This window comes from Chenopodium quinoa, unplaced genomic scaffold (assembly GCF_001683475.1).
Source record: "Chenopodium quinoa cultivar QQ74 unplaced genomic scaffold, ASM168347v1, whole genome shotgun sequence".
NCBI lineage: Eukaryota > Viridiplantae > Streptophyta > Magnoliopsida > Caryophyllales > Amaranthaceae > Chenopodium > Chenopodium quinoa.
The window spans coordinates 1,639,222-1,662,095 of record NW_018744988.1 but is presented as its reverse complement, the minus strand read 5'-3'; the positions used below and the strand labels follow the sequence as shown (position 1 = coordinate 1,662,095).

The window sequence follows — 22,874 nt, the reverse complement described above, 5'->3', positions numbered from 1 at the left end:
CGGGATGCGTAATTTTCTCCTTGTTGCAATATTAACAGAACGGAGGAAGTATAATAAAAGAATAATTTTTGTATACATCTGGTGTACCGTAATTTATTGTACATCGGAGGTCATTTTTACAATTTTTTGGGTAACTTTTATTAATAAAGCATAAATATTTTGTAATTTTTATTTATGTCATGGTAACTTTTATTCATATTAAGGTAACTTTTGCTCATTTTAGAGTAAACAATACGGAGTATTTATTATACATCCGATTTATTTAAAAGTTTGTCATAATATCATTTTTTATTTTGTATAATATTATTTTGGGTTTTTCTACACAGTATCCCTAAGGTATTCACTTTTCTAAGTTGTACCCACCCATTTTCAAAATTTCACATTGTAACCCCAAGGTACCTTTAGTGTGTACGATGTAATCCCCCACTAATCCTAAAGTTAACATCGTTAACTTTTGTTAAAAAATCCGTTTAAATTTTTTTTTTTTAAAAAAAAAAAAACCCTCCCTCCTGCAAAACCACCCACGTACCACCAACGCTTCCCTCCTCCAAACTCACCCGCCCAACAAACCACCCACCGGACTTCACCCCAGCCACTGGACTTCACCCAAGCCACCGCAGCCACCCTATGAACCGCACCCACCCTACAAACCGCAGCCAGCCCAATGCACCGCCGAAACAACAACAACAATTCGCCGCCGATTCAACCACCAAAAATCTGATGCTTGAACCCTAATGGACGAAAAACTCCAATCCTTTACCCTTTCACCCTCAAATTAACCGGAATCGACCATTGAAACCCTGAATGGTCGATTTGGCCGTTTAAAGGGTGAGGGAAAAGGGGAGTGGTTTTACGCGGTAGTGGTTGGGCCTGAGGTGTTTTGGGTTGGGCTAGGGTGGTGCATCAGCTACGGAGTTTGGGGTTAGGCTAAGGTGGTGCATCGGCCGGGGTAGGTCGGGATGGGAGTGCCGGTAGCTGTTGCCGGCAGTGGCAGTGATGGTGGTGGGGCTAGTTAGGGTTAGGGATGGGTTCAATTTTCTTCATGGTGGTTTGTGTGTGGCTGTTGTGCTAGGTGTGGTGGTTACTAAGTGTGGGTGTTAGGGTGGTTAGGACTGGGTCGTGAAGGTTGGTTTTTGGTGGTGAGGCAACATAAAACTAACGACAATAGCTAACGACAACTTAACGGTAGTGTTACATCGTACTCACTAAACGTACCTTGTGGTTACAGCGTGGAATTTTGAAAATAGGTGGGCACAACTTAGACTGGTGCATACCTTAGACCACTCTCACTCATGGTCAAAAAAATAAAATGTCATTCTCTCTCTACCCACTTTCTTACTCCTCTTTTCCCACTTTTTTCATGGGCGTTTTTTTTATACAAGTCCTCACATATTCATGGGCTAAAATAAACCCACAACAAAAGTAAAATTTTAGTAATAACAAATTAAGTAGAAAAATGTGATTTTTCGAAGTGCACAAAAATATAACAAAATGGGTGTCTACTTATAGATAAAAATAAATTATGAACATTGATAATTTTTATTTTTGTTTTTAAATATGTTAAATTGGTCAAAATAGCTATTTTTATATTTAATTAGTGGGTACACAAGTTACTGTAGCATTACAAAAATGTCATGGCCTTGGGCATTTCTGATTTTCCTCGTGGGCATTTATTTTTTTGCCCATGAGTGGGATACATGTTTTTTGATTTTTACCTTGAATTTCTCCTCATAAGCATATTTTTTACTATGAGTGAGAGTGCTCTTAGGAGTACTGTGTAAAAAAACCTTTATTTTGTTTTTACAAATCTAACCTAATCAAAGAATAAAACGTTGCAACTAAAAAACAATGGCGTGACACAAAAAATTGACACGCATACGCTAATTTGTGATAGAAGAAGTTGAAGGCAACTCCGTAGTAAACCTCTAAAAAACATGAGCAAAAAGAAGACTGCTACTTAAACAAAACCCTAGCAGACCTCACAAACCAGTAAGGAGAAAACGCCTCTTTCTCCTCTCACAAACTCTCGCAACCAATCGCAGCTTCATACTTCTTCTTCACCAAAGCTTCAACTTCTTACCTTTTACGCTTCCTTCTTTGCCTGCTTTCTCTTCCTTCTATCTCCACTTTTGCTGCGATCTCTCTGCTTTCAATCAAGGTATTTTTTTCTCTATTTTTTTTTGTTAATTTGTTTTTGTTGTTATGTTTTATGATATGAACGATTTATATTTTGGTTTTTTTGATGATTTAAGTTCAATTTTTATGTTTTGATTACTGTAAGGTCGAATTCGGAGATTTTTTGGGTATTTTGTGTTTAATTTGGCTAAAATCTGGTGATTTTTTTTTTTGGCGTATTAGGGTTTTTCATGTACCAATCAAGCCAATTTGTTTGTAATTAAATTGATTTATACATCCTCTTACCATAGTTGCCGACATAGAGCGAAAATATTGGAAGAATTATAGTTCTTCGAGATGAATATATTTGTACAGTATACTATATGTTTTATTGCGCTGTGTTTTGTTAAGATTTGTCAGTTGTATGAAGAGGTACTTGATTTTAGGATTCGGCGTGGGGCGGTTGCTCCATATCCGATTTAATTTTTGTAGCTGTTTGTGTTTGTTCTGTTTCTAATTTTCTATAGAATGTTAGTATGGCGGTTTAATCTTCGAAGTGAGATTTGCTGGGTTGACAGCATTAGGTTTGATGTGTTAGATATTGTGCTTTGTTTTGCGCGGTGGTAATTGTTGCTGGTGGTTGTAATCAGGTTGATTATAGACATTTCTGAAAATTGAAGATGTTTAGACTAAGGATACTTGATGTGGTAAATTACATATTGTGATGATTAAGGATTTTGTTCTTTAAGTGAATCTTCTTTTGTTTGTGAGAGTAATTGTATATATATGTAGTTTAGTAGGTATTGTAACAGGCTAAATGGTATCAAGCTTTTGAATCAGTGTCTGAGACTCTGAGGTTGCCTTTCCTAATGTTAGAGAAGCATGTGTTTTACCATAAGAATTCTTCATGGGTGTGGGAAACATACTCTAAATAATATGGCAGCTTACCTTTTAAATTATGAAGCAGGAAACATTTTGGCTAGAATTTTAATTTAGTGTCAGATGGGATAGTGATCAGGCCCTTAGGCATATTGTAATTGACCGGGAAGGCAGGAAGAGCTCTTATTTTTAAAGAGAGTTTATGAACCCTCCTACCATTCTTTTTAACCTGGAATCCCGAAGATAGAAAGGAGATGGCAGAAAATGTCTTTCTTGTTGTTTCTCCTTTAAATTGTTAGGAAAGCCTGGGAAAGTTGCGAAGTTAAGACGGCAATGAATTGTCAGCAAGTCAATGTCTTTTAGGTTGTACTGCGCAACAATGGAGGGATAATATTACTAACAAATTGCCACAATGATAATCAAAGTTATTAACTCTCTCTGATGATCATAATGTGTGATTCTATGCAATACTGCCATGAGGAATGAATGAGAAATTGAGAAAATTAATTAAATAAGTATCAGGAAACATGATAGCTAATAATCTGATCCTAATCCACCTAATCACCTTATCCCACTTTGATTCCAGTATAGTGAGAATCTTTGGAGGAAAAATTATTGACGGGCATTTGTTGATGTTGCAATTCTTTTTTTTATAATTATTTTCTTTGGAGTAGTTAGACGAGGGAGAGTGAGACCAAAAATGACTTGATTGGAAGGAGTTAAGAATATGAAGTATATGAATTTGCTTGAGGATGAGACATTGGATCGCAAGGGATGGAGGAGGAAGATTTTGGTCGATGACTACACAGAATTATTAAATTTGTTTCATATAGCCGACTTTACTTATGGGATTAAGGATTTGATTGATAGATTGATTTTCTTTCAAGTAATTTGGTTAGTTGGGCATTATCCATTATTCCTTGATGAATCAATCTTCCACGAATCTTGGTGAGCTTGTATTTAAAATAATAAAACATGGGATTGTTTATGTACACTTACGTGGCAAAAAGGTTACTCTATATGCATGTCTTTTTTTCCTATTATTATTTACTAAATATTACTAATAATATACTAGAAACAAGTAGTATATAATGATAGATAAAAAATCATTTTGGGACTAAGGCTTTGTTGTTGTTGTTGTTGTTGTTGTAGTATTAGATGCTTAGTTGTATAATTGAATTTTAGCTTCCCACTATGTATCATAGCCTTTTACCTTCCCGAGAGCCCTTTTTTTTTTTTTTTCTTTTCTTTTCTTGCATATACAGGCTTCAGAATCAATATATGCTCAATTAGCTGAAAAAGATATGCATATTCAATGAAAATGTTGCATACCAATCCTCATTTTAAGAATCTTCTCGTTGAATCCCAATATATGTTAGAAGGAGCTTTGGGATAGATAACTATAAACTTAATGTTTTAAATGGGACTCTGAGTGAACTGCAGCACTGTTGATTGTGTGCCTGTGTTCATATCTTTGAACTCCAAAAGGGATTTTACATAAGAAAGTAATTTGATCGTTTTAAACTTTTTTTTTTTTTTTTTTTTTTTTTTTTTTGTGATTCTGTAGCTCCAATAACTTCAGTTAGACTTTTACTGCGATAGCGTCGATTTGTGCAGTATAAGGTTATCTCATTGAGCACATAAGAAAGTAATTTGATCGTTTTAAACTTTTTTTTTTTTTTTGTGCAGTATAAGGTTATCTCATTGAGCAAAAGCATTTTACTCAAATATTATGTTCAATGGATAATCCAAGTCTTACCCCTGCCTTGTTTATTGGATGATTCATAGTGGCTCTTTAAGTTTTCAGTGAAGGTGCCTTAAAAAGTATACAGCATAGTTTTTTAGTTTATTTTATTTTTTGGGTTAGTGGGGTGATGCAGGAGTTTTAGAGAGTCAAATTGGTCAAGCGGTCAATAAGGCTATATCTCTTACATGTCATCCAAGTAGGCTTCTATTATCGTTGGATTGGATTGTGGCCTACTCGGAGGGTCGTTTTGGGCTAGAGTAGGAACGGATCTTAATTTGGTAGTACTCCAATGGGACGACATTGGCGAGAAGGTAGACTAAATTAGAGTAGTAGTTTTAGCTTACTTTTAATTAATTATTTAAGAAATATAGAAAGTTAATTCCTATTTGGTTTCTTAGTAATACATTGGCAGCTTGTTGCCTACTAGCTATATGGTCCTAGTTATATTGGGTTTATAATTGGTGTTTAGTCTAGTTGTCCTATTAGGAGTAGGAATCTTATGTCGGTTACTCTAGTCTATAAAAGGCCATTAGTTTGTAATTTTTATTCATAGTTGAAATAATAGTTTTCTTGAGTTTATTATTGCAGACTTACGAATTAAGTTTGTTTGTTCGATCCATTTGATTGAGCAAGCTTGGTTTTGTTCCGATTGATCAAAATCTAGCATAGGTTTGTGTTAGCTCCGTTTGAGTTTAACATTGACCAAAAGAAAACCCTCAGCGTTTGGGTATAAACGCATCATGGGGGCCTGGGGGGGGGGGCAAAGGTAGAAGATTAAATTCCTTTTTATGCAGCTTAGGCATGGGTAGGCCTGACTGCCTGATAGTCTTCAACAGAAGGTGAAATTTGGGTTGTTGGTTTGATCATGGATCACTATACATTGGGACTGTAGCTTATGTACTAGGTTGATAATTCCTATTTTTCCTTCCATTGAAAATAAATTATGTTCAGTGCTGAACTCAGTGATTGAAAAAAAAAATGAATAATGTCTGTAGACAAAAAGAATGATTTACAACAAAGCAACTAACATTGCATAGTTAATATGGATTTTTACTAGTATTGAAATTGTACGATGCTCAGTTATAGAAGATTGTGCATCAATTAGTGCTTTGGAATCTTACTTGAAACTGAGATAAAATATTGGAAAATTATTTTGTCTGTCATTGTGCTCTCTGAAACCCATCTTCGTTATTCAATGTAGCCATCTTTGCCACAGTTATCTTCCTGTTACCCCCCCCCCCCCCCAATGCTTTGTAACCTGTTACTTTGTGTTCCTGCTACCCTTTCTTATGGACTTTGTTCATTTTAACATTTTTTGGTTGGCTGATAGTATTTCTTTTTATCTTCCTTTTTGTTCCAATTTTATACTTGATTGGTTTTAGTGATATTATCTGATAATTGTATCAGGGAGGAGATTTGAGTGTTATGCATTTGTGTGCAGCTAAGATTTTTACCTTGGTTAGAAAAGATATAAATATATGTTTTTTTTTTTTCCAGATTGTGCTAACTGGAAACGTGCCCTTGTTCTTTGGAATTCTTTGTTAATCAATGTGACCTTGTATATCTTTAGCTTAAACATTATTTGGAGTCTTTTCATAGACATTTTTTGCTATCAGAAACTTAAAATCTTTTTTAATGAATAATTGCAGTTTCAAGTTTGGTGGTTTTGCTAGCTGAGTAATCTTTGGAATTTTCCTTGGTGGTTTCCGTTCTTTGTTGATATTGGGGCCATTATTAAGAAATGATGGCCCAGCAAGTGAGTAATGTTCGACTTATATCCTACTCACAAGAGCTTGAAGATGGGAAGCCACTGTATGTTTCTTCAAATTGTCTCCCTTTAAAGGTGTCAAAGTATGAACCTGCTGGCCATTCTTTTCACGCTGTTGCTCTTAGACTTTCTGGCCATTGTGAAGAAGTTTCAGACAAGGATGATGATCAGAGTGCATCAAACGATAAAGAGCAAACTTTTACTCCTTCTTTTGAGTCATACAGTGGTAAGAGTAAGAAGAAATCTGGAGGTGATGGTAAACAACAACAAGACCATTATGCTTTGTTGGGGTTGGCACATTTGAGATACCTTGCAACTGAGGAGCAGATAAGAAAGAGTTATCGGGATGTTGCTTTGAAATATCATCCTGACAAACAAGCTGCACTCCTTCTGCAAGAAGAAACTGAAGCTTCAAAGCTAGCAAAGAAGGATGAAATTGAAAACCATTTTAAGGCCATTCAAGAAGCTTATGAGTTGTTAATAGACCCTCAAAAAAGAAGGATGTATGACTCAACTGATGAATTTGATGATGAAATCCCCACTGATTGTGCACCTCAAGATTTCTTCAAAGTTTTTGGTCCAGCTTTTATGAGGAATAGCCGGTGGTCTGTTCACCAGCCTGCCCCTTCACTGGGAGATGAAAATTCTTCATTTGACGAGGTTGATAAATTCTATAATTTTTGGTATTCCTTTAAAAGCTGGAGAGAATTTCCGCATGCAGATGAATTTGACCTTGAGCAAGCAGAATCTCGGGATCATAAAAGATGGATGGAAAGACAAAATGCAAAGCTAAGTGAGAAAGCCAGGAAAGAAGAATATACTCGGGTACGCTCTCTTGTTGACAATGCCTATAAAAAAGATCCCAGGATAGCCAAGAGGAAAGAATTTGAGAAAGCGGAGAAGAAGCGGAAGAAGGAAGCCAAGTTCTTAGCCAAGAAGTTAGAAGAGGAAGAAGCTGCACGAATTGCTGAAGAGGAGAAGCGTAAGAAAGAGGAGGAAGATAAAAAAGCTGCTGAAGCTGCTTTGCTTAATAAGAAAGCAAAAGAGAAGGAAAAGAAACTCCTGCGTAAAGAACGGACCCGTCTTCGGTCACTTGCTGCTGAAGTTGCATCTGATCGTGTATTTGATATTTCTGGGGATGATATAGAAACTCTCTGTATGTCACTTGACATGTTGCGACTCAGGGGCCTATGTGATAAGATAGAGGGGAAGGAAAAAGAGGAACAGGTTAAATTTATTAAAAACTCTCTGAATGGTCAGGTTGACGATGAGAAGAGTCCCGGTTCTAGTCCAAACCCAAAACCAAAACAAGCTGGTGCAGTGAAAGCTAATGGAAGCATGAATTCATCAAGTAGCCATGAAAAGAAAGAGAAAGAGAAAGAGAAAGAAAAGGAAAAGGAAAAGCCTTGGGCCAAGGAAGAAATTGATCTCTTAAGAAAAGGTATGGTAAAATTTCCAAAAGGGACATCAAGGAGATGGGAGGTGATTTCCGAGTATATTGGTACTGGTAGATCAGTGGAAGAGATTCTGAAGGCTACAAAATCAGTTCTTCTTCAGAAGCCAGACTCTTCCAAGGCATTTGATTCGTTCCTTGAGAAAAGGAAACCAGCGGCAACTATTTCATCACCACTTAGTACTAGAGAAGAAGTCCAAGGTGTTCCAATTGTGAATGGGACTGATACTGGGTCTGCTGCTGGGGCTGATGCTAGTAGTTCAACAACCCCTACAGATACTCCAAATGCACCATCATCGACAGATAGCCCAGCTGCTTCTTCGGGATCATCTGACCCAGATGTGTGGTCTTCTGTTCAAGAGAGAGCTCTTGTTCAGGCCTTGAAAACGTTTCCTAAGGAAACACCTCAGCGTTGGGAGCGGGTTGCAACTGCTGTCCCTGGGAAAACTATGAATCAGTGCAAGAAGAAATTTGCTTCACTCAAGGAGACTTTCCGAAGCAAGAAAACTACTGGTTAGAACTTACCAAGTTGTTTGGTATCTATCTGATGCATCATCATCAACATAATTTTGGTCCAATATTTTTAGTTTTGCTGAGGGAAGCTACTTACGCTAGAGTGAGGATTCGTCACTTGGCAGATAGCGGTATTGGTACAAGCTGTAGTACGTATTTTTTTGACTGATTAAGCGATTCTTTTTTGTAAGGCCTATCCATCCATTAACTTACAGGTGACGCTGATCATATATTTATGCTTTCATTTTTTAAGTAACCATCAGATTAGTTATGTTTTCCAGTCGAGCTAAATTTGTCATTTTCTTTTTATTATTATTATACTTAATCATCATATGAAAAAGGTGCCATTTGCTCAAATTGCTCCGAGTTTGATCTTTGAGAGGAGCGAACGACAAAAGTTGAGTTATGGCATTAATATGCAGTATTGGAGTAAGTAAGAGTACTCAGCCTCCAGTGTTCATTGAGTAAAACATAAATACAGTCCTTGAAGTTTCGTATAAAAGCTGTTTTAGTCCCTCTTTAACTTTTTTCACCAATTTAGTCCCTCAACCACTCACTTTAGTGTTTTTCAGCCAAAAGTTGAGGGACTTTGCTGACTAAGCAAAAGTTGAGGGACCTTGACTCATCAAAAAAGTTGAGGGATGTTGAGTCACCAAAAAGTTTAGGGACTTGATGTTAGAATTTGTAATTTTTTTTTTCATGAATCTTCTTTTGCAAGCTTCATTTTTTTAAGGAGATGATTGACGACACGTGGCCCAATCGATGAGCATATAAGGGAAACGCTGCGTTTTGCAAATCAGTTACAATTGAACAAAAAAAATTAAAAAATTAAGCAGCTGTACTTTGGGAAACGTAAATCATCATTACTCTCAATTGGCGCGAGAAATCTAAAGGTTTCTGCCTTTTTATATACTCCACATCTCACTAGATTCCCTGTCATCATCATTTCCATTTTCAGCTAAAAAAAATTCGCCCTTCCTCGACGCCATTAATGTGGGAGTGTGCTTGCTAATCTTCAGCCAAGAAAGCGAAATTGGACCAGCTTGTATCACCGGCAGGTATATTCTTTGTTTTTGTCTTTTTCGTCTTAAATTTGTCTGTAATGGTGTGTTTTACAGAGTATATTCTGGGTTTTTCCTTTTTTGGGTGAATTTTTTGTTGTGATTTTTTCTGGTTTTTTTGTTGTCATCGTCTTGTATTTGCTTGTGTTTGGTGTTGATTGTGGTTGATTATCAAAATTGGGGTTTTTGTGGGTAGAAATTGTTGTCGATGGTTAGGATTTTGGTGTTTGTGAAACAGAGTAAGTTGTAAACCTGAGAAAGCCGGTGTCTAACTCCCTTAATTTGTTTAGGTATGGACGCCCTTTTCGATGCGCACCCAATTTTCAGCAACCCCGACTTGCTCGTCCTCCATGTCTTCCCCAAGCTTGATTGGGAGAGTCGGGACACTGTCAAGAAGGTTTGCAGTAAGTGGCGTCTGTGGTGGATGACACGCCACCTTGCCCGACTCGAACCCTTCTACGGACCCAGGACGTCTGTCAATGAGTGGATTCTGAATGATCTCATCTACAACGATGGGAGGGACTTCCACGCCTGGATCCACAACGACATGACCGTCTACTTCGACGGCTTTCCACTCCTCTTTGGGAAGGAGGAGGAGTAGGCTGTTGTTGGGGGGTTGGGGGTGGGCTCTGTGCAGCTAGTTGGTTTTTGGTTTTAGGAGCTGCTTTGTTAAGGTTTTTTTATGATTTTTTAGGTTTAAGGTTAAGGTAGGTTTTTGCCATTGTCATGGCTTGAAATGTATGAAGGGTGAGTGAATGTGACATACATTATGGTTTTTTTTGGGTATGTCACTGCTATGACAATGTATGCAGTGCTGAATCAGTTTCACTAGGCTTCATGTAGGGATATTGGATGATGTTAGTGTATGTAATGAAATGAAGCCTAGTGATTAATCTAATGTAAAGAAATATTTTGGAGTAATGAATGAAATGAATGATGTTGTTACTCTTACATTGATGTTTTTGCTATTTATCCTTATTTATTTTGCTTTGTTGATAATATATCATGCATGTTAAAGAATGTGTTCATGTGTTGGTAATGCCAGATTATGGACTTGAAACCATGTTTGGTTGTGCACCATGGTGGTGAATGGCAAATTGGTGAAGAATCTTTTTACATTGGTGGTAAAATTAATGTATATGAGGACATTCCTGAAAATGTTGATGCTGATTTTGTAAAGGGTTTAATTGATGGGTTGAGGTACACAGACATTTTTAAGATTCATTACTTAGATCCTAGGAAGGGTTTCAACTCTGGAATTAGGTACCTGTCATTTGAAAAGAAAATTGTTGATCCATTCCTTAGTTTACTTTTACAATACAAACTCATAAGAATATACACAGAGCACCAAGAACCTGAGAGGCCATTGTTTGGCAATTTAGGGAGAAGGGGTTTTTTTTTTTTAGTTACCTAACTAGAGAGGATGGAGAAGATTATGAGGCTGATGATGAACAACCTGAGGAAGTGCAGGCAGGTGCAGGTAACAATTTGGATGGAGTTTATGACACTATTCCTAGAAAGGAGAAAAAGGGAGACATAGACTATGCTAGTGAGGGTACTGATGTTGATGATGAAGAGGTTATGCAGGCTAGGTCTGAAATTGCTAAAGACAAGGACATTGTGATAGCATATGATGATGAGCTAAATATGTTAAGGAGGGTAGCTCAGGACAGGGGGTTGAGTGAAATAGGGAGTGACTTTGAGGGGTTTGATGATCTAGGCAACCCTGATGAGGATGAAGATGACAGTGATTGTGGGTATTTGGCTGCACCACCATCCCATAGGTATGACAAATCCAAAAAGAAAGAACTGGACATTGACAAAATTCATGCCTTTTACCCTGGACAGACTTTTGAGAACCAAACAACTTTCTGAAGGAGAACGAGCCTTCTGAAGTTGACAGAAAAACTGGTTATCCGAGAACAAGTGCGATTTGATGAACGAATTGTTGAACGATCAAAAACCCCTGAAATCTGATACCAATTTGATGTGGATTTAAACCCCTTAACTTAATAAAGAATCTAAAATCACACAAGTAACACAAACCCTTCGAATTTCGTTAGAAAATCGAACAACTTAAAGATAACAAACCGGATATGACTTTGAAAACGACCACTCCTGGAACGAATTCAACGCCTCTCAAATTACCTAGACCACTCCTGGAACTAAGTACTTTGATGAACAAAACTTAGACTACTCCTAGAACTAAGAATTGAACGTTCTAATTATCAAAACAACTCCTTGAATTGAAAACTAGCAAAAGAATTTGTAAGCAATTAAGCAAAACAAACAATTAACTTGAATTTTAATGATTTTCGAATGTTCTTTTAAAATCACGAAAATTACATTATTTATAGACTAAAACTAACTATTCCTAAGTCTATTCGAACTAGGAAAAAACCCTAGCCTTGATCCCCAAGTATCCTAGATAGAATAGGAGAACCAATTCTAATGGAACTAGGAAACTAGTAACAAGACTAGTTCTAATTAACCTAAAACTTCTTAAAACAATTCCTAATTGACTTAGAAATTATTTTAAAATAAAATAACAGAAATTAAGAAGATTCCTAATTGCTTAAACCAAGAAAAACCCTTTCAAGTGAAAGGTAAAAACTTGCAAGCAAAAACTCTAGAAAAAACTAAGTTAGGAAAATCTTTCTTTTCGTACTGCCGCCGAACCACCACCTCACGCGCCGCCATTATCAACACGCGCCCCACCGCCGTGTAGCTGGACTCAGGCCGGAGCTATGGAGCCGGCGCGTGGCACCCAGATCGGCGCGTCGCCGCCGCTGCCGTCGTCGGAACCCAACTGGTCCTTGACTTCTTCTTCAATGGCTGCGCATGTTAACCATTCTTGATTCTTTACTCCAAGCTCGAACCCTATTGGCCTTAAAACCAATATGATTGGCTCTTCAAAAGAATTTCCCTCTTGATCCACATCAACTTTCAAACAAGCTCTTAGGAACATGGACATTACATAGGGCAGAAATTTCAATTTCTTTAAGAATGATAAGGTTAGAGTGGGAGCAGTTTGTGACCACAAGGAAAAAGGGTGTCCATGGAGAATTTGGGCTTCCTGGGATACCAAAAAAACTAAGTTCAGTGTCAAATCACATGTAAGTGAGCATACTTGTGGAAGATCATGTAAGGTTAGGAAAATGACACCAACTTAGATTGCACATCATTACCACAATCAATTTAAAGTCAACCCATACATGAGGCTACATGACCTGATGGAGACAGTGTGGTTAGAGTGGGGAATCAGGATCAGCAAGTACTTGGCTTATAAGGCAAGGAGAAGAGGGAAGGCTCTTATTGTTGGGGAGTACAAGGAGCAATATACATTGCTCCCTAGGTATGCAGCTGAGATATTAAGAAGCAACAAGGGCAACACAGTGAAACTCAAGCTGAATGGGAATGTATTTGATAGGATTACATCTGTTTTGAGGCTTTGAGAAAAGGTTTTTTAGAGGGCTACAGACCTTTCATCTCTTTGGATGGTTGTTTCCTCAAGGGTCCTTTTAGGGGGCAGTTATTGGTAGCTGTTGGTAGGGATGGGAACAACCAGATGTTCCCATTAGCTTGGGTTGTTGTTGGTGTTGAGAGCACTGACACCTGGAGCTGGTTCCTGCACCTACTAGGCTCTGACTTAGGAACAAGTGAAGGGGCAGGCTACACTTTCATGTCAGATCAGCAGAAGGGGTTAATTGCAGCAATCCAAGAGGTTTTTCCTCAAGCTGAGAGCAGGGTATGTGCTAGACATGTTTACAGCAATTTCAGGGGGGTTTTTGGAGGCAGCCTGGAATTAAAAAAGCAATTTTGGATTATTGCCAAATCCACCACTGAGAATGCATTTCTTGAGAAGTTACAAGTGATGAGAGAGCTGTCACATGATGCTGCAGAGGATTTGTTGAACAGAAATTACAAAAAATGGTGTAGGGCTTTCTACACTCCAATGGCTTCATGTGACAGTGTAGACAACAACATGTCTGAAGTTTTCAATGCATACATACTTAAATGGAGGCACAAGCCTATCATCAGTATGCTAGAGGACATTAGAGAGAGCCTAATGGAAAGATTACACAAAAAGAGGGGCTTGATCAAAGCAAGGGATATGAGTTTATGCCCTAGGATTCAACAGCAGCTTGAGAAACACAAGGTCTGGGCTAGGGGCTGGAATGCATTTTGGGATGGTGGTTTCTGCTATGGAGTTAGGGATGGGGCTACCCAAACCAAGTATGTTGTGAACTTGGTGGACAGAACATGCTCATGTAATGCATGGCAGGTGAGTGGCATTCCCTGCAAACAGGGGTGGTTGCCATTTGGAATAAAGTGGAGCAACCAGAGCAGTATGTCAATGACTACTTCAAGACACACTACCATGCAAAAGCCTATGACCACCAACTTGAGCCATTAAATGGTCCACAAGAATGGCCTGTTGGTACCTGTACTATCACCCCTCCTGAGCTGAAAAAGGTGCACAATAGGCCAAAAACCAAGAGAAGACCTTTTGCTGGTGAGGTGATTATACAGGGGAAGGTTAGGAAGACTGGGGCTAGGATCACTTGCAGCTTGTGTGGGTTGCAGGGGCACAACAAGGTCACATGCAGAAATGCACCAAGGGAAAGGCACACAGCTCCAAACACATCTAGTCAAGCCCAAACTGACCCTGCCCCTTCAATTCCTATGCACAACAGAGGGGTTGGTGTGTACACCTACCCTAATGGCTTCCAAAGACAAGCAATTGTAAGTTTTCCATCTATTATCAAATTTACTTGTTATTTTATAACTCTCAGTGGGATACTCTTTTTACTCTTTCAATGGTTGCAGCCAATTACTACACAAATGCCTAGACAGTCCAGAGGTGCTGCATTTTACTCTGATAATGAAGGGCAGCAGACTGTATATTCATTCTCTCAGGAGTATACCTTCCCCCAATCACAACCAGAGGCAGCATTACAAACTATATCATCACAAGCACTACAAGATTTGGCAAAAGGAAAAGCAAAAGCAAATTAGAGAGCAAAACAAATGAGGTACTACATTCTTTCACTTTATTCATAACATCAGTGCATACTCTTACATTCCACCATTACTTAGTCAAATACATTTAGTTTGCCATGTTCCTAAGGACAAACCAGGCAATTACACAAGTTGCAAATGCAAAAAAAAAACCCACACTTCACACTTAACACATACAGACAGCCTAGGTTTTTTCATTTTTAGCATTACAATCTCTGATGTCACCTAATTAACAGATTGTTAGTTTCTCGTAAATTCTACATATTGTACAAAAATTACAAACATTTACAATTCATGTTCACAGGTACCTAGGACTGAGATTTTGATGCAGTGCAAGCTTCTTCGTGGTCAATATTTTTTTTTGGATGTTCAAGAGCTGTTGTTTGTTCATGGAACTCGAAGATTTATAGCCTTCATTTCTGATAACGGCTAGTTTATTAATTCAGAAAAAAAAAATTCGATATTACCTTTTTTTTTTTTTTGGAAAGAACAATATTAGCTTTTTTTTTATTGAAATATTAATAGGGTTGAAGTCCCTCAACTTTTTTCCATGTCAAAGTTCCTAAACTTTTTGGTGACTCAACATCCCTCAACTTTTTTGATGAGTCAAGGTCCCTCAACTTTTGCTTAGTCAGCAAAGTCCCTCAACTTTTGGCTGAAAAACACTAAAGTGGGTGGTTGAGGGACTAAATTGGGGAAAAAAGTTAAAGAGGGACTAAAACGGCTTTTATACGAAACTTCAGGGACTGTATTTATGCTTTACTCAGTGTTCATTGTTGGTACGCCTTGACAACTGAAAAAATTAATGCAGTATAGTAGACTACTCAACCTCCAGTGTTCATTGTTGGTACGCCTTGACAACCAAAGAAACAAACGTACGCTTCTAAACTTAATGTATTTTGAGGTTCCAAAATCAAAGCAATAGCTATAACAACAATAGTAGCCAACACCCCAAGCTTAAAGTATACAAAGTAGAGTCCAAACCCGACTCACTTACCCGAATTGACTTCTCTCTTGACCAACTTCTTATATTCTCCTAAGTCCTAACCTTTCATAAACAATCAAATCTGGGTTTGCCCATACCTTTAGTTGGTGTTTTTGCGTAAAGATAACAATTGTTGTTGGTTTTAGATAATTAAGGATTTGTAATTGGTGGAAATTTGGGTGCTTGATTGGTGCATTGTTTGTTGGTGGTGGCGAATTTGTGTTGGAACTTACATTGAGTTGTAATTTGTGAATGTCTAAGCAATGAAACCGAAAGAAAAGCCCAAAATAAATGCTTCTTTTGTTCCTTATCCGACCAACCCAAAGTTTAAGTCCTTCTACACAAACTCCCATTACTCCATTAGTATACTACGAGTGCGTATCATCCACGACACAATGGTTTCGGCCTAAGTAAAATTGCACCAGTAAAATTGCGCCAACAGAATTACAAAGGGGTGAATCATGATTTTAAATTATCTTCACCAATAATGTAAAAAGAAAGTAAATCCTTGGAATAACAAAATGCAAATATGTATGACAAGTATTATCGTCCTAATTTAAATTGTCATATTACTAACTCAAATTACATATTCAACGAGACTATTAATCCTATCTGAATAAGTTGTTATTCTATAGATTACAGATTACTAAGGGTCTGTTCTCATTGACTGAACTAAGCTGAACTGAACTGAATTGAACTAAATTTCAACGTAAGAGAACAAATCACATAATCAATCGGACTATTAATCATAGACTCCAAAGTCATGCATAAAAAGAGTACGAGTAGTTTTTTTTTTATTATTATTTATTAAAATAATAACATAAAAAAATATTAGAAAGCTCAATAGATTTTCTACCCAAATTCATTGAAAATCACAGTTACGAGTTATACCTTCTCATGTTCCCAATTCACTACATGAAACGTCATTTATTTGTCATTATGTTGTTACTTATTAAGTTGTTAGAGGTTAAAATTGGTCTTCAACCATAGTTCGGGTTGGGTCGGGCTTCGTGACCCAGTCCTAGCCGCTTCGTTTTTCTACATTAAAATTTAAAATTAGCAATTTCTTCGTAGTTATTCTACAAAATTATAAACATTATAAACAGAGATTTAATCAAACAGCTCTCGTAGCTCAGTTGGTTAGAGCACCCGTTTAGTAAGCGGGAGGTCTTGAGTTCGACTCTCAACGAGAGCATTTTTTTTATGTGTGTTTTTTTTTTTAATTTTTTTTTTAATTTTCCCCTCCTTTACAACTTTTGTATCTAATGTAACACACTAACACTAACCATACACTGGGCAAAATTTAAACGGAATACATCTTTTTATTATCGGGTTATGTATCATGAAATGTGAAACAAAAAAGGTTATTTCGTTTGTATTTTGCATGATAATTGGTTTGGACAATGGTTTAAATTTCACCATCTGGCCCTTACAATCTGTTGAACCCACAAATAATGTTGTTTGGATCATATAAACAGGACAAGATTGATTTTCCAAGAGATAACCATTTTACCTCAGTAGAAGCTAATGAAAGAAAACCTAGGCACAGTTTAGTCAACTTTTGTGGGGTGACTCTCATATAACTCCATTTTTATTCATTGCATAAGATACTGTTTAAACATTATTGAATTAAATAATCTATTTTTCCTTTTCTTTTGGAATAATCCACCAAACTATTGAAGATTAATACTCATACTAGTATTAGTCACATACCGCCCCGTGTCTAGAAATTTATGGGCCCTAGGCATAATGTAAGAAAAAAGGCCCTTAAGTATGTAAACAAAATTTTTAATACGCAATAGTTTTAAATGTAAGACAATGAAAATAACTTATATTATTTGAATAGTAAGTTTCCGTACACAATACTAGAGTAATAACTCTGCATAATGTTTCGTTTATTGAATAATATGAAAGGGTGTAATTGAAATGATTAATATTTTGGAGCAAATACTCATAGAATCCAGAAGACTAGAAGAAGTGATGAGGTTATATTGCATTGTTATCTCCACCTAATTGACATCCAAGTAATTTAATGTTAATTGCAAACTAAATGCAGTAATTATCTTTTTAAAAAGTAGCTTTAGGGCCTGTTCTCATTGACTAAACTGAACTGAATATATATATATATATTTCGCTATTTCGGAACTAAGACTTTTTTTGTTGTTGTTGTAGAAAAAACTATGCACATGGGACTGCAAGTAGTGTTGACGAGAGATGAAACAAGTATAAAACATTGACAAGTGAATTCTTATCAAATAAGATAATGGAGCAATCTTTAGATAATCCTTATGAAGAAATTCGAGGCAAATTAAACTAAAAGAGATCAAGACAGTAATTTTTTTTTATTATTATTATTTTATAGTGTTTAGAGAGCCACAATGACTGATGATGATCATGAGAATCGATCCCAATATTTCATGAGACTGTGAGAGAAACTCTAACCACTTTATCTATCCCTCACATTCAATATTTAATTAAGAAGCAAAACATGCTTCCAAAAACATCACAATCATAGAAGGGATAATGGAAGTAGAAATTGGTTAGACTGTCCACTAATAAGCTAATGTTTAAAAAAAGGGTCGGGTCATGGGTGGGGCCCAATGGACGAAATTCGTCAATGATGAAAATTCGTCTCTATCTTTCATGAGTTGTTAGAATTAAATTTCACTTTACAATTAATTAAAAGATGTGATCACATGAATCTATAGTTGTAATTTGAAATGTATATCATGCTATTTTCCCTCACATGCAGGGTTCTTCATGATAGTTATGGATTTATTACTAACATTATTTTGTGGTTTGGTTTGTTGTTCTGTGCTGAGGCAATTCCACATGCTCATAATTCATTCATATTAATCATATGTTATTATTCACTACATTATTATTTATTCTTTGGTTCTATATACGTATGGTAGTTTATATATATATAGGCACATAAATGATACGAGTACGTATTGAATAGAGAGTAGCCAGGAATAGTTGAGATATGATGTATTGCATATGAACCGGTTGTTAATAAATAATGCAACACTTGCATGTAAGAAGTGTATAAATTTTGGATGGTAATTTAAAGAGTTTAGCTCAATCAAGGCCCTATCACAAGAAGATTTCCAATAAAATTTCGAAGACCAAACCGTGGAGATTCAATAAATTACAATGTGAGCTAAACAATTTGTTTATGGAATCGATTATGAGCATCGAATCCAAGTCTGATACCAATTTTGTCAAATGCAATTATTAGAAACTGGATGGGTGAAATTGATTCAAGTTTTGGTTCCTAATTCAAATCCAATTAGGACTAAATCTAGTATTTTAATGCAAAATCAAAACTAATATCGACTTATTTTAGTTCTAGTTCTAGTTCTCTTTTTAGGAATTGATTTTTATTTCATCTAATTTAAGGAATCGAATAATCGATTATGAGTGAGCTCTAGTTTATCTTTGTGATAAATAAAAATCGTTTATCTAGTGATATTTTTGTAATAAACTAACAAACATCCTAGATTCCTAGTCACAGTAGTCAATATGACATTTTCGTAAATAAACCAACATTTATAGGACCCGCATTTAATGAAATTTGTTGACATATTTATAAAAATGCCACTAAACAAACACTTTTTTTTTGTTTATCACAAAGATAAATTTGTACTTTTTCATCGATTACAACTACTACCTCCGTTACAGGTTATGAGCAACGATTTGACATAAAGTAGAGAGAAAAAAAATGTCTAATCGTTGCATATAACCTGTAACGGAGATAGTAGTATGAAATTCAAAATCCAATATACTGCACATTACTCACCCCTACGGTGCGCGCACCTACCCACCCCCTCGGCTCCCTTTCCCATCAAGCTGACAATCGAATGTTAATGAGAGTTAGTAAATTAACACTCAAACTAAGCTAGCTTTATTTAGTCACTAATTCTATATTATATCTTCTTCTCCTTCTTCTTCTTTTTTTTTAATCATATTTTTTTATCCCTCTTATAAAAGGTCAATAACTTTTCTAAATGAACTCAATATTATTCTATCCATCAAGCATGGGATACTGAAAGTCAAGTGCTAGTGGAAGAGAGTTTGTCAGTGGACTAATTCATAGTATATTCATCAAGTTATTCAACTACTCGTAATATATATAAAAAGGGATGATTTTGTTTAATTCTTTAAATTCAATTAATAAAATACATTCTGTTATACTATATGGAGCACAAAATAAATATTACAAAGTACTTTTTGTATCTAAAGATTATGCACGTTTGTCAATATATATCTTAGAAATTTGACCTTATTATCCTTATGTATTACGGAGTACCTCATAATTAATAAATAAAAAATTAATTAATACTCCATACTTTCTTACATCACTCATTGACATGATTAAATCAAAACCTAACTTTCAAAATACTTCATTAGGCTCTTCAAATTGAATAATATTGAGATTCTAAACAACATAAAGTTTTAGAGACAGAAGAATATTGCTAATCCATGCTTTAAAATTTCATAAAATTTAACGAACTTATTGTTATTAATGTATGAATATACACACCTAAATCGACTTATATTATGAATATGACTGTATTATACACCGTAGAAGATATAAATGAAATAATGTGCTAACATCTAGTGTTGAGCAATTTATTATAAACAGCTGACGAGGGGCACCAATAATTTCTCTAAATAATTGTAGTAACTTGGCAAGTTGCAAAAGTGAAACTAAAGTAGCGTAATCATGTTGGAAAGGCTTTTCATTCAGATTCGAATTATAATTGGTCGAAGATATTAATAAGACATTCATAATAATTAAATAGAACAAAATTAACTTTTAAGTACACATACATATAAATATATATAATTAATTGATCCTCGTTAAAATTTAGTTAAAGTCCAAACGTAGCATGGCATGCTATATTAATATATTTCTTTGATTTATTTGTCTGTTTTCTCTTCTTTGTTACGCTAAACTAGTTGTAAAGTCTTGTCAGATACACACGCTTCATTTTTGTAAGAACAAGAGAATAACTCTGCTTTCTAGTTATGGCTACAAGTTATAACTTGGACATGCATACACGATTGTATTTACTCTTCTTCCATCGATTGCATTTTAGAGAAATAGTTGTAACTTGCAATTATTGAATGAGGTTGTGAAAAGCAACATTATATTAAAGGGATAGGATTAGATTATATTGGTAAAGCCGGATAGTAAAATCATAACAATATATCCTACCAACTATATAAAATTTACGAAACACTTTGTCTATTCACTTTTAATTGCAATTTTATCAAAAAGACTAAATTTATATGAATACGCATGAATAATGATAAAATAAATAAATAAAAGAAAGAGGGTCATATGAGAAGGAATAATATGGAGAGAAATCATAAACGAAGAAAGTGTCATTGCAAACAATTCAATTTATGCTTGAAAACAAGATCCATATATATGTAATTCATTTATTTACAAATTCTTAAATGGACCAAACAGCTCAATTTATGCTTAAAAACAAGACCCATAAATGTATAATTCATTTATATACATCACATGGACAGACTCACAGACGGACTTGAAATATCTTATTTTATGGGTGCACATATTAAGCCACAAAAAAAGGTTGTGATACAAAGGAGTCCCTCTAAGACTCAAGATAGCTAGTAAAGCCAAAGATGCCCCAAGAAGACAAAAGTACAACTGTTAAGTTAGCCAATAAGGCACTATTACTAAAATCAATTGGCTAGCTAATTATTTTCACACATACTTTAACTTAAAATAACTCTATTAATTAACAATTAAAACCATGCACCCAAAATTAAACCAGCTAATCTGAACAAAATTAGTGTTGACTCGTTCACACTGAAATTTCCATCCAATCATACTATCTAGTAGTGATACACTACCAGATTTATAAACTACTAAAATTAGTAATAGTTGCTTTATTTTAATTTTTTACTTCAATAAGTCAAAACAATGGATTAAAATGACAAGATTCCCTTTCTATTGGAAACAAACCAATTTGCATTATACTATATTTAGCACACAAAAAATCTTTAGTGTTTATACCTGATCATAACATTAGAATAATATTTGAAACTGAAATAGTGTAATTATTTAATAGGTTCCCTACCATATACCTAATAATATTCTAATGCTTTTATAACCACAAGATATGTCTCCCACTTCCCTTAGATATTCATAATAGAGGGTGATTAGTATATATGCCATCCTGGACTTGGTAATGGAAATGTGGAATTTGGACCAATGTCTCATTGCAAAAGAAAAAGAAAAAAAAGAAATGCATGTGGAATTCTTGTTGATGTGATTAGCTATGATATATCCATATGTATATAATCTTTTGTCGCTAACTTGTAAATTGTTTATTGAGAAAGAGAAAATTTTGAAAATTGTATTTATAATCATTTAAATTTAAATTCTTTTGAGACAGAGGCTTTTAGTGTTGTTTAACTTATATATTATTAAAAACAAAATTTCTTCCGCTCAAAGAAAAAAAAAAAAATTCTTGATCATCATAAAAATTATCTAAAAATAGGAATTTGGAAGAATAGCTAAAAGTCGGTCGATCTATTCCCTTGTGAAATTTTTCTCTCCTTTCTTTCAATTTTGTCAACCGAATGAAAGTGATTGTTCAATTCTCCTCTTAGCATATTTCATTTTCACTATTAGAATTACTCATTATTTTTATCCTTTTTTGCAATTTTAATCAAATAAAAAGTATAATTATAATTATTGGTAATAACAATATGGTAAAAAAATCACTTAGTTAAAAATGTTTTAGGATAATATCCAAAATATGTATGATTCTATCTACTGTCTATACTATTGTTCTTTATAACATTTTGCACACTAAAATTTGAACTATATCTTATTTTTGTTGTACAACCTTAGTCCTTAGCTTATCATTGTTAATGATTTTAGGGTCTGTTCTCATACGTTGAAATTCAGTTTAGTCCATTTCACTTCAGTTCAGTTCAATTCAGTTAATGAGAACAGACCCTTAACTACCTTTTACCTTAAAATTTATTTTTTTCATATAGAGCTTATACAAGATTGAATTACAACAATATAGTAATGAAAGTTATGAACAATTCTAGTCTTAATAGTCTAGGTAAAAAGTGGTCGAAGATTGGTCACATATGAAGCGATTAATGGTAGGGTGACAAGTTGTACGTCGGTAGTATGTATATGGGGGCCTAAATTAGTGGCCACGTCATCTAACAATTAGAATACTATGTAATGATAATTTAGTACAACTCATAAAATAACGTTGTAGTCAAAGTCAAAGAGCATGAAATTATGATTAGTTTCAGTGACTCTTGTC

At 35.2% G+C, this 22,874-nt stretch overlaps 2 protein-coding genes and 1 non-coding gene across 3 annotated transcripts; all 3 read left to right on the top strand.

The window, feature by feature from the left end:
• Positions 1–1,918: 1,918 nt before the first annotated feature.
• On the top strand, positions 1,919–8,760 carry LOC110706600 (dnaJ homolog subfamily C member 2-like). The gene is made up of 2 exons (XM_021884541.1): positions 1,919–2,158; positions 6,391–8,760. Exon 2 carries the CDS (start codon positions 6,483–6,485, stop codon positions 8,478–8,480), a length of 1,998 nt encoding a protein of 665 aa, XP_021740233.1. The 5' UTR covers positions 1,919–2,158; positions 6,391–6,482; the 3' UTR covers positions 8,481–8,760.
• A 3,991-nt stretch (positions 8,761–12,751) lies between these two features.
• Positions 12,752–14,555, top strand: LOC110706514. Its single transcript, XM_021884433.1, has 4 exons — positions 12,752–12,955; positions 13,051–13,732; positions 13,822–14,282; positions 14,367–14,555. The coding sequence occupies exons 1-4, from the start codon at positions 12,752–12,754 to the stop codon at positions 14,553–14,555; spliced, it is 1,536 nt and encodes a 511-aa protein (XP_021740125.1).
• Positions 14,556–16,664: 2,109 nt separating this feature from the next.
• TRNAT-AGU lies at positions 16,665–16,738 on the top strand. The gene has a single exon. It is a non-coding gene; the product is annotated as a tRNA-Thr (tRNA).
• Positions 16,739–22,874: the final 6,136 nt, after the last annotated feature.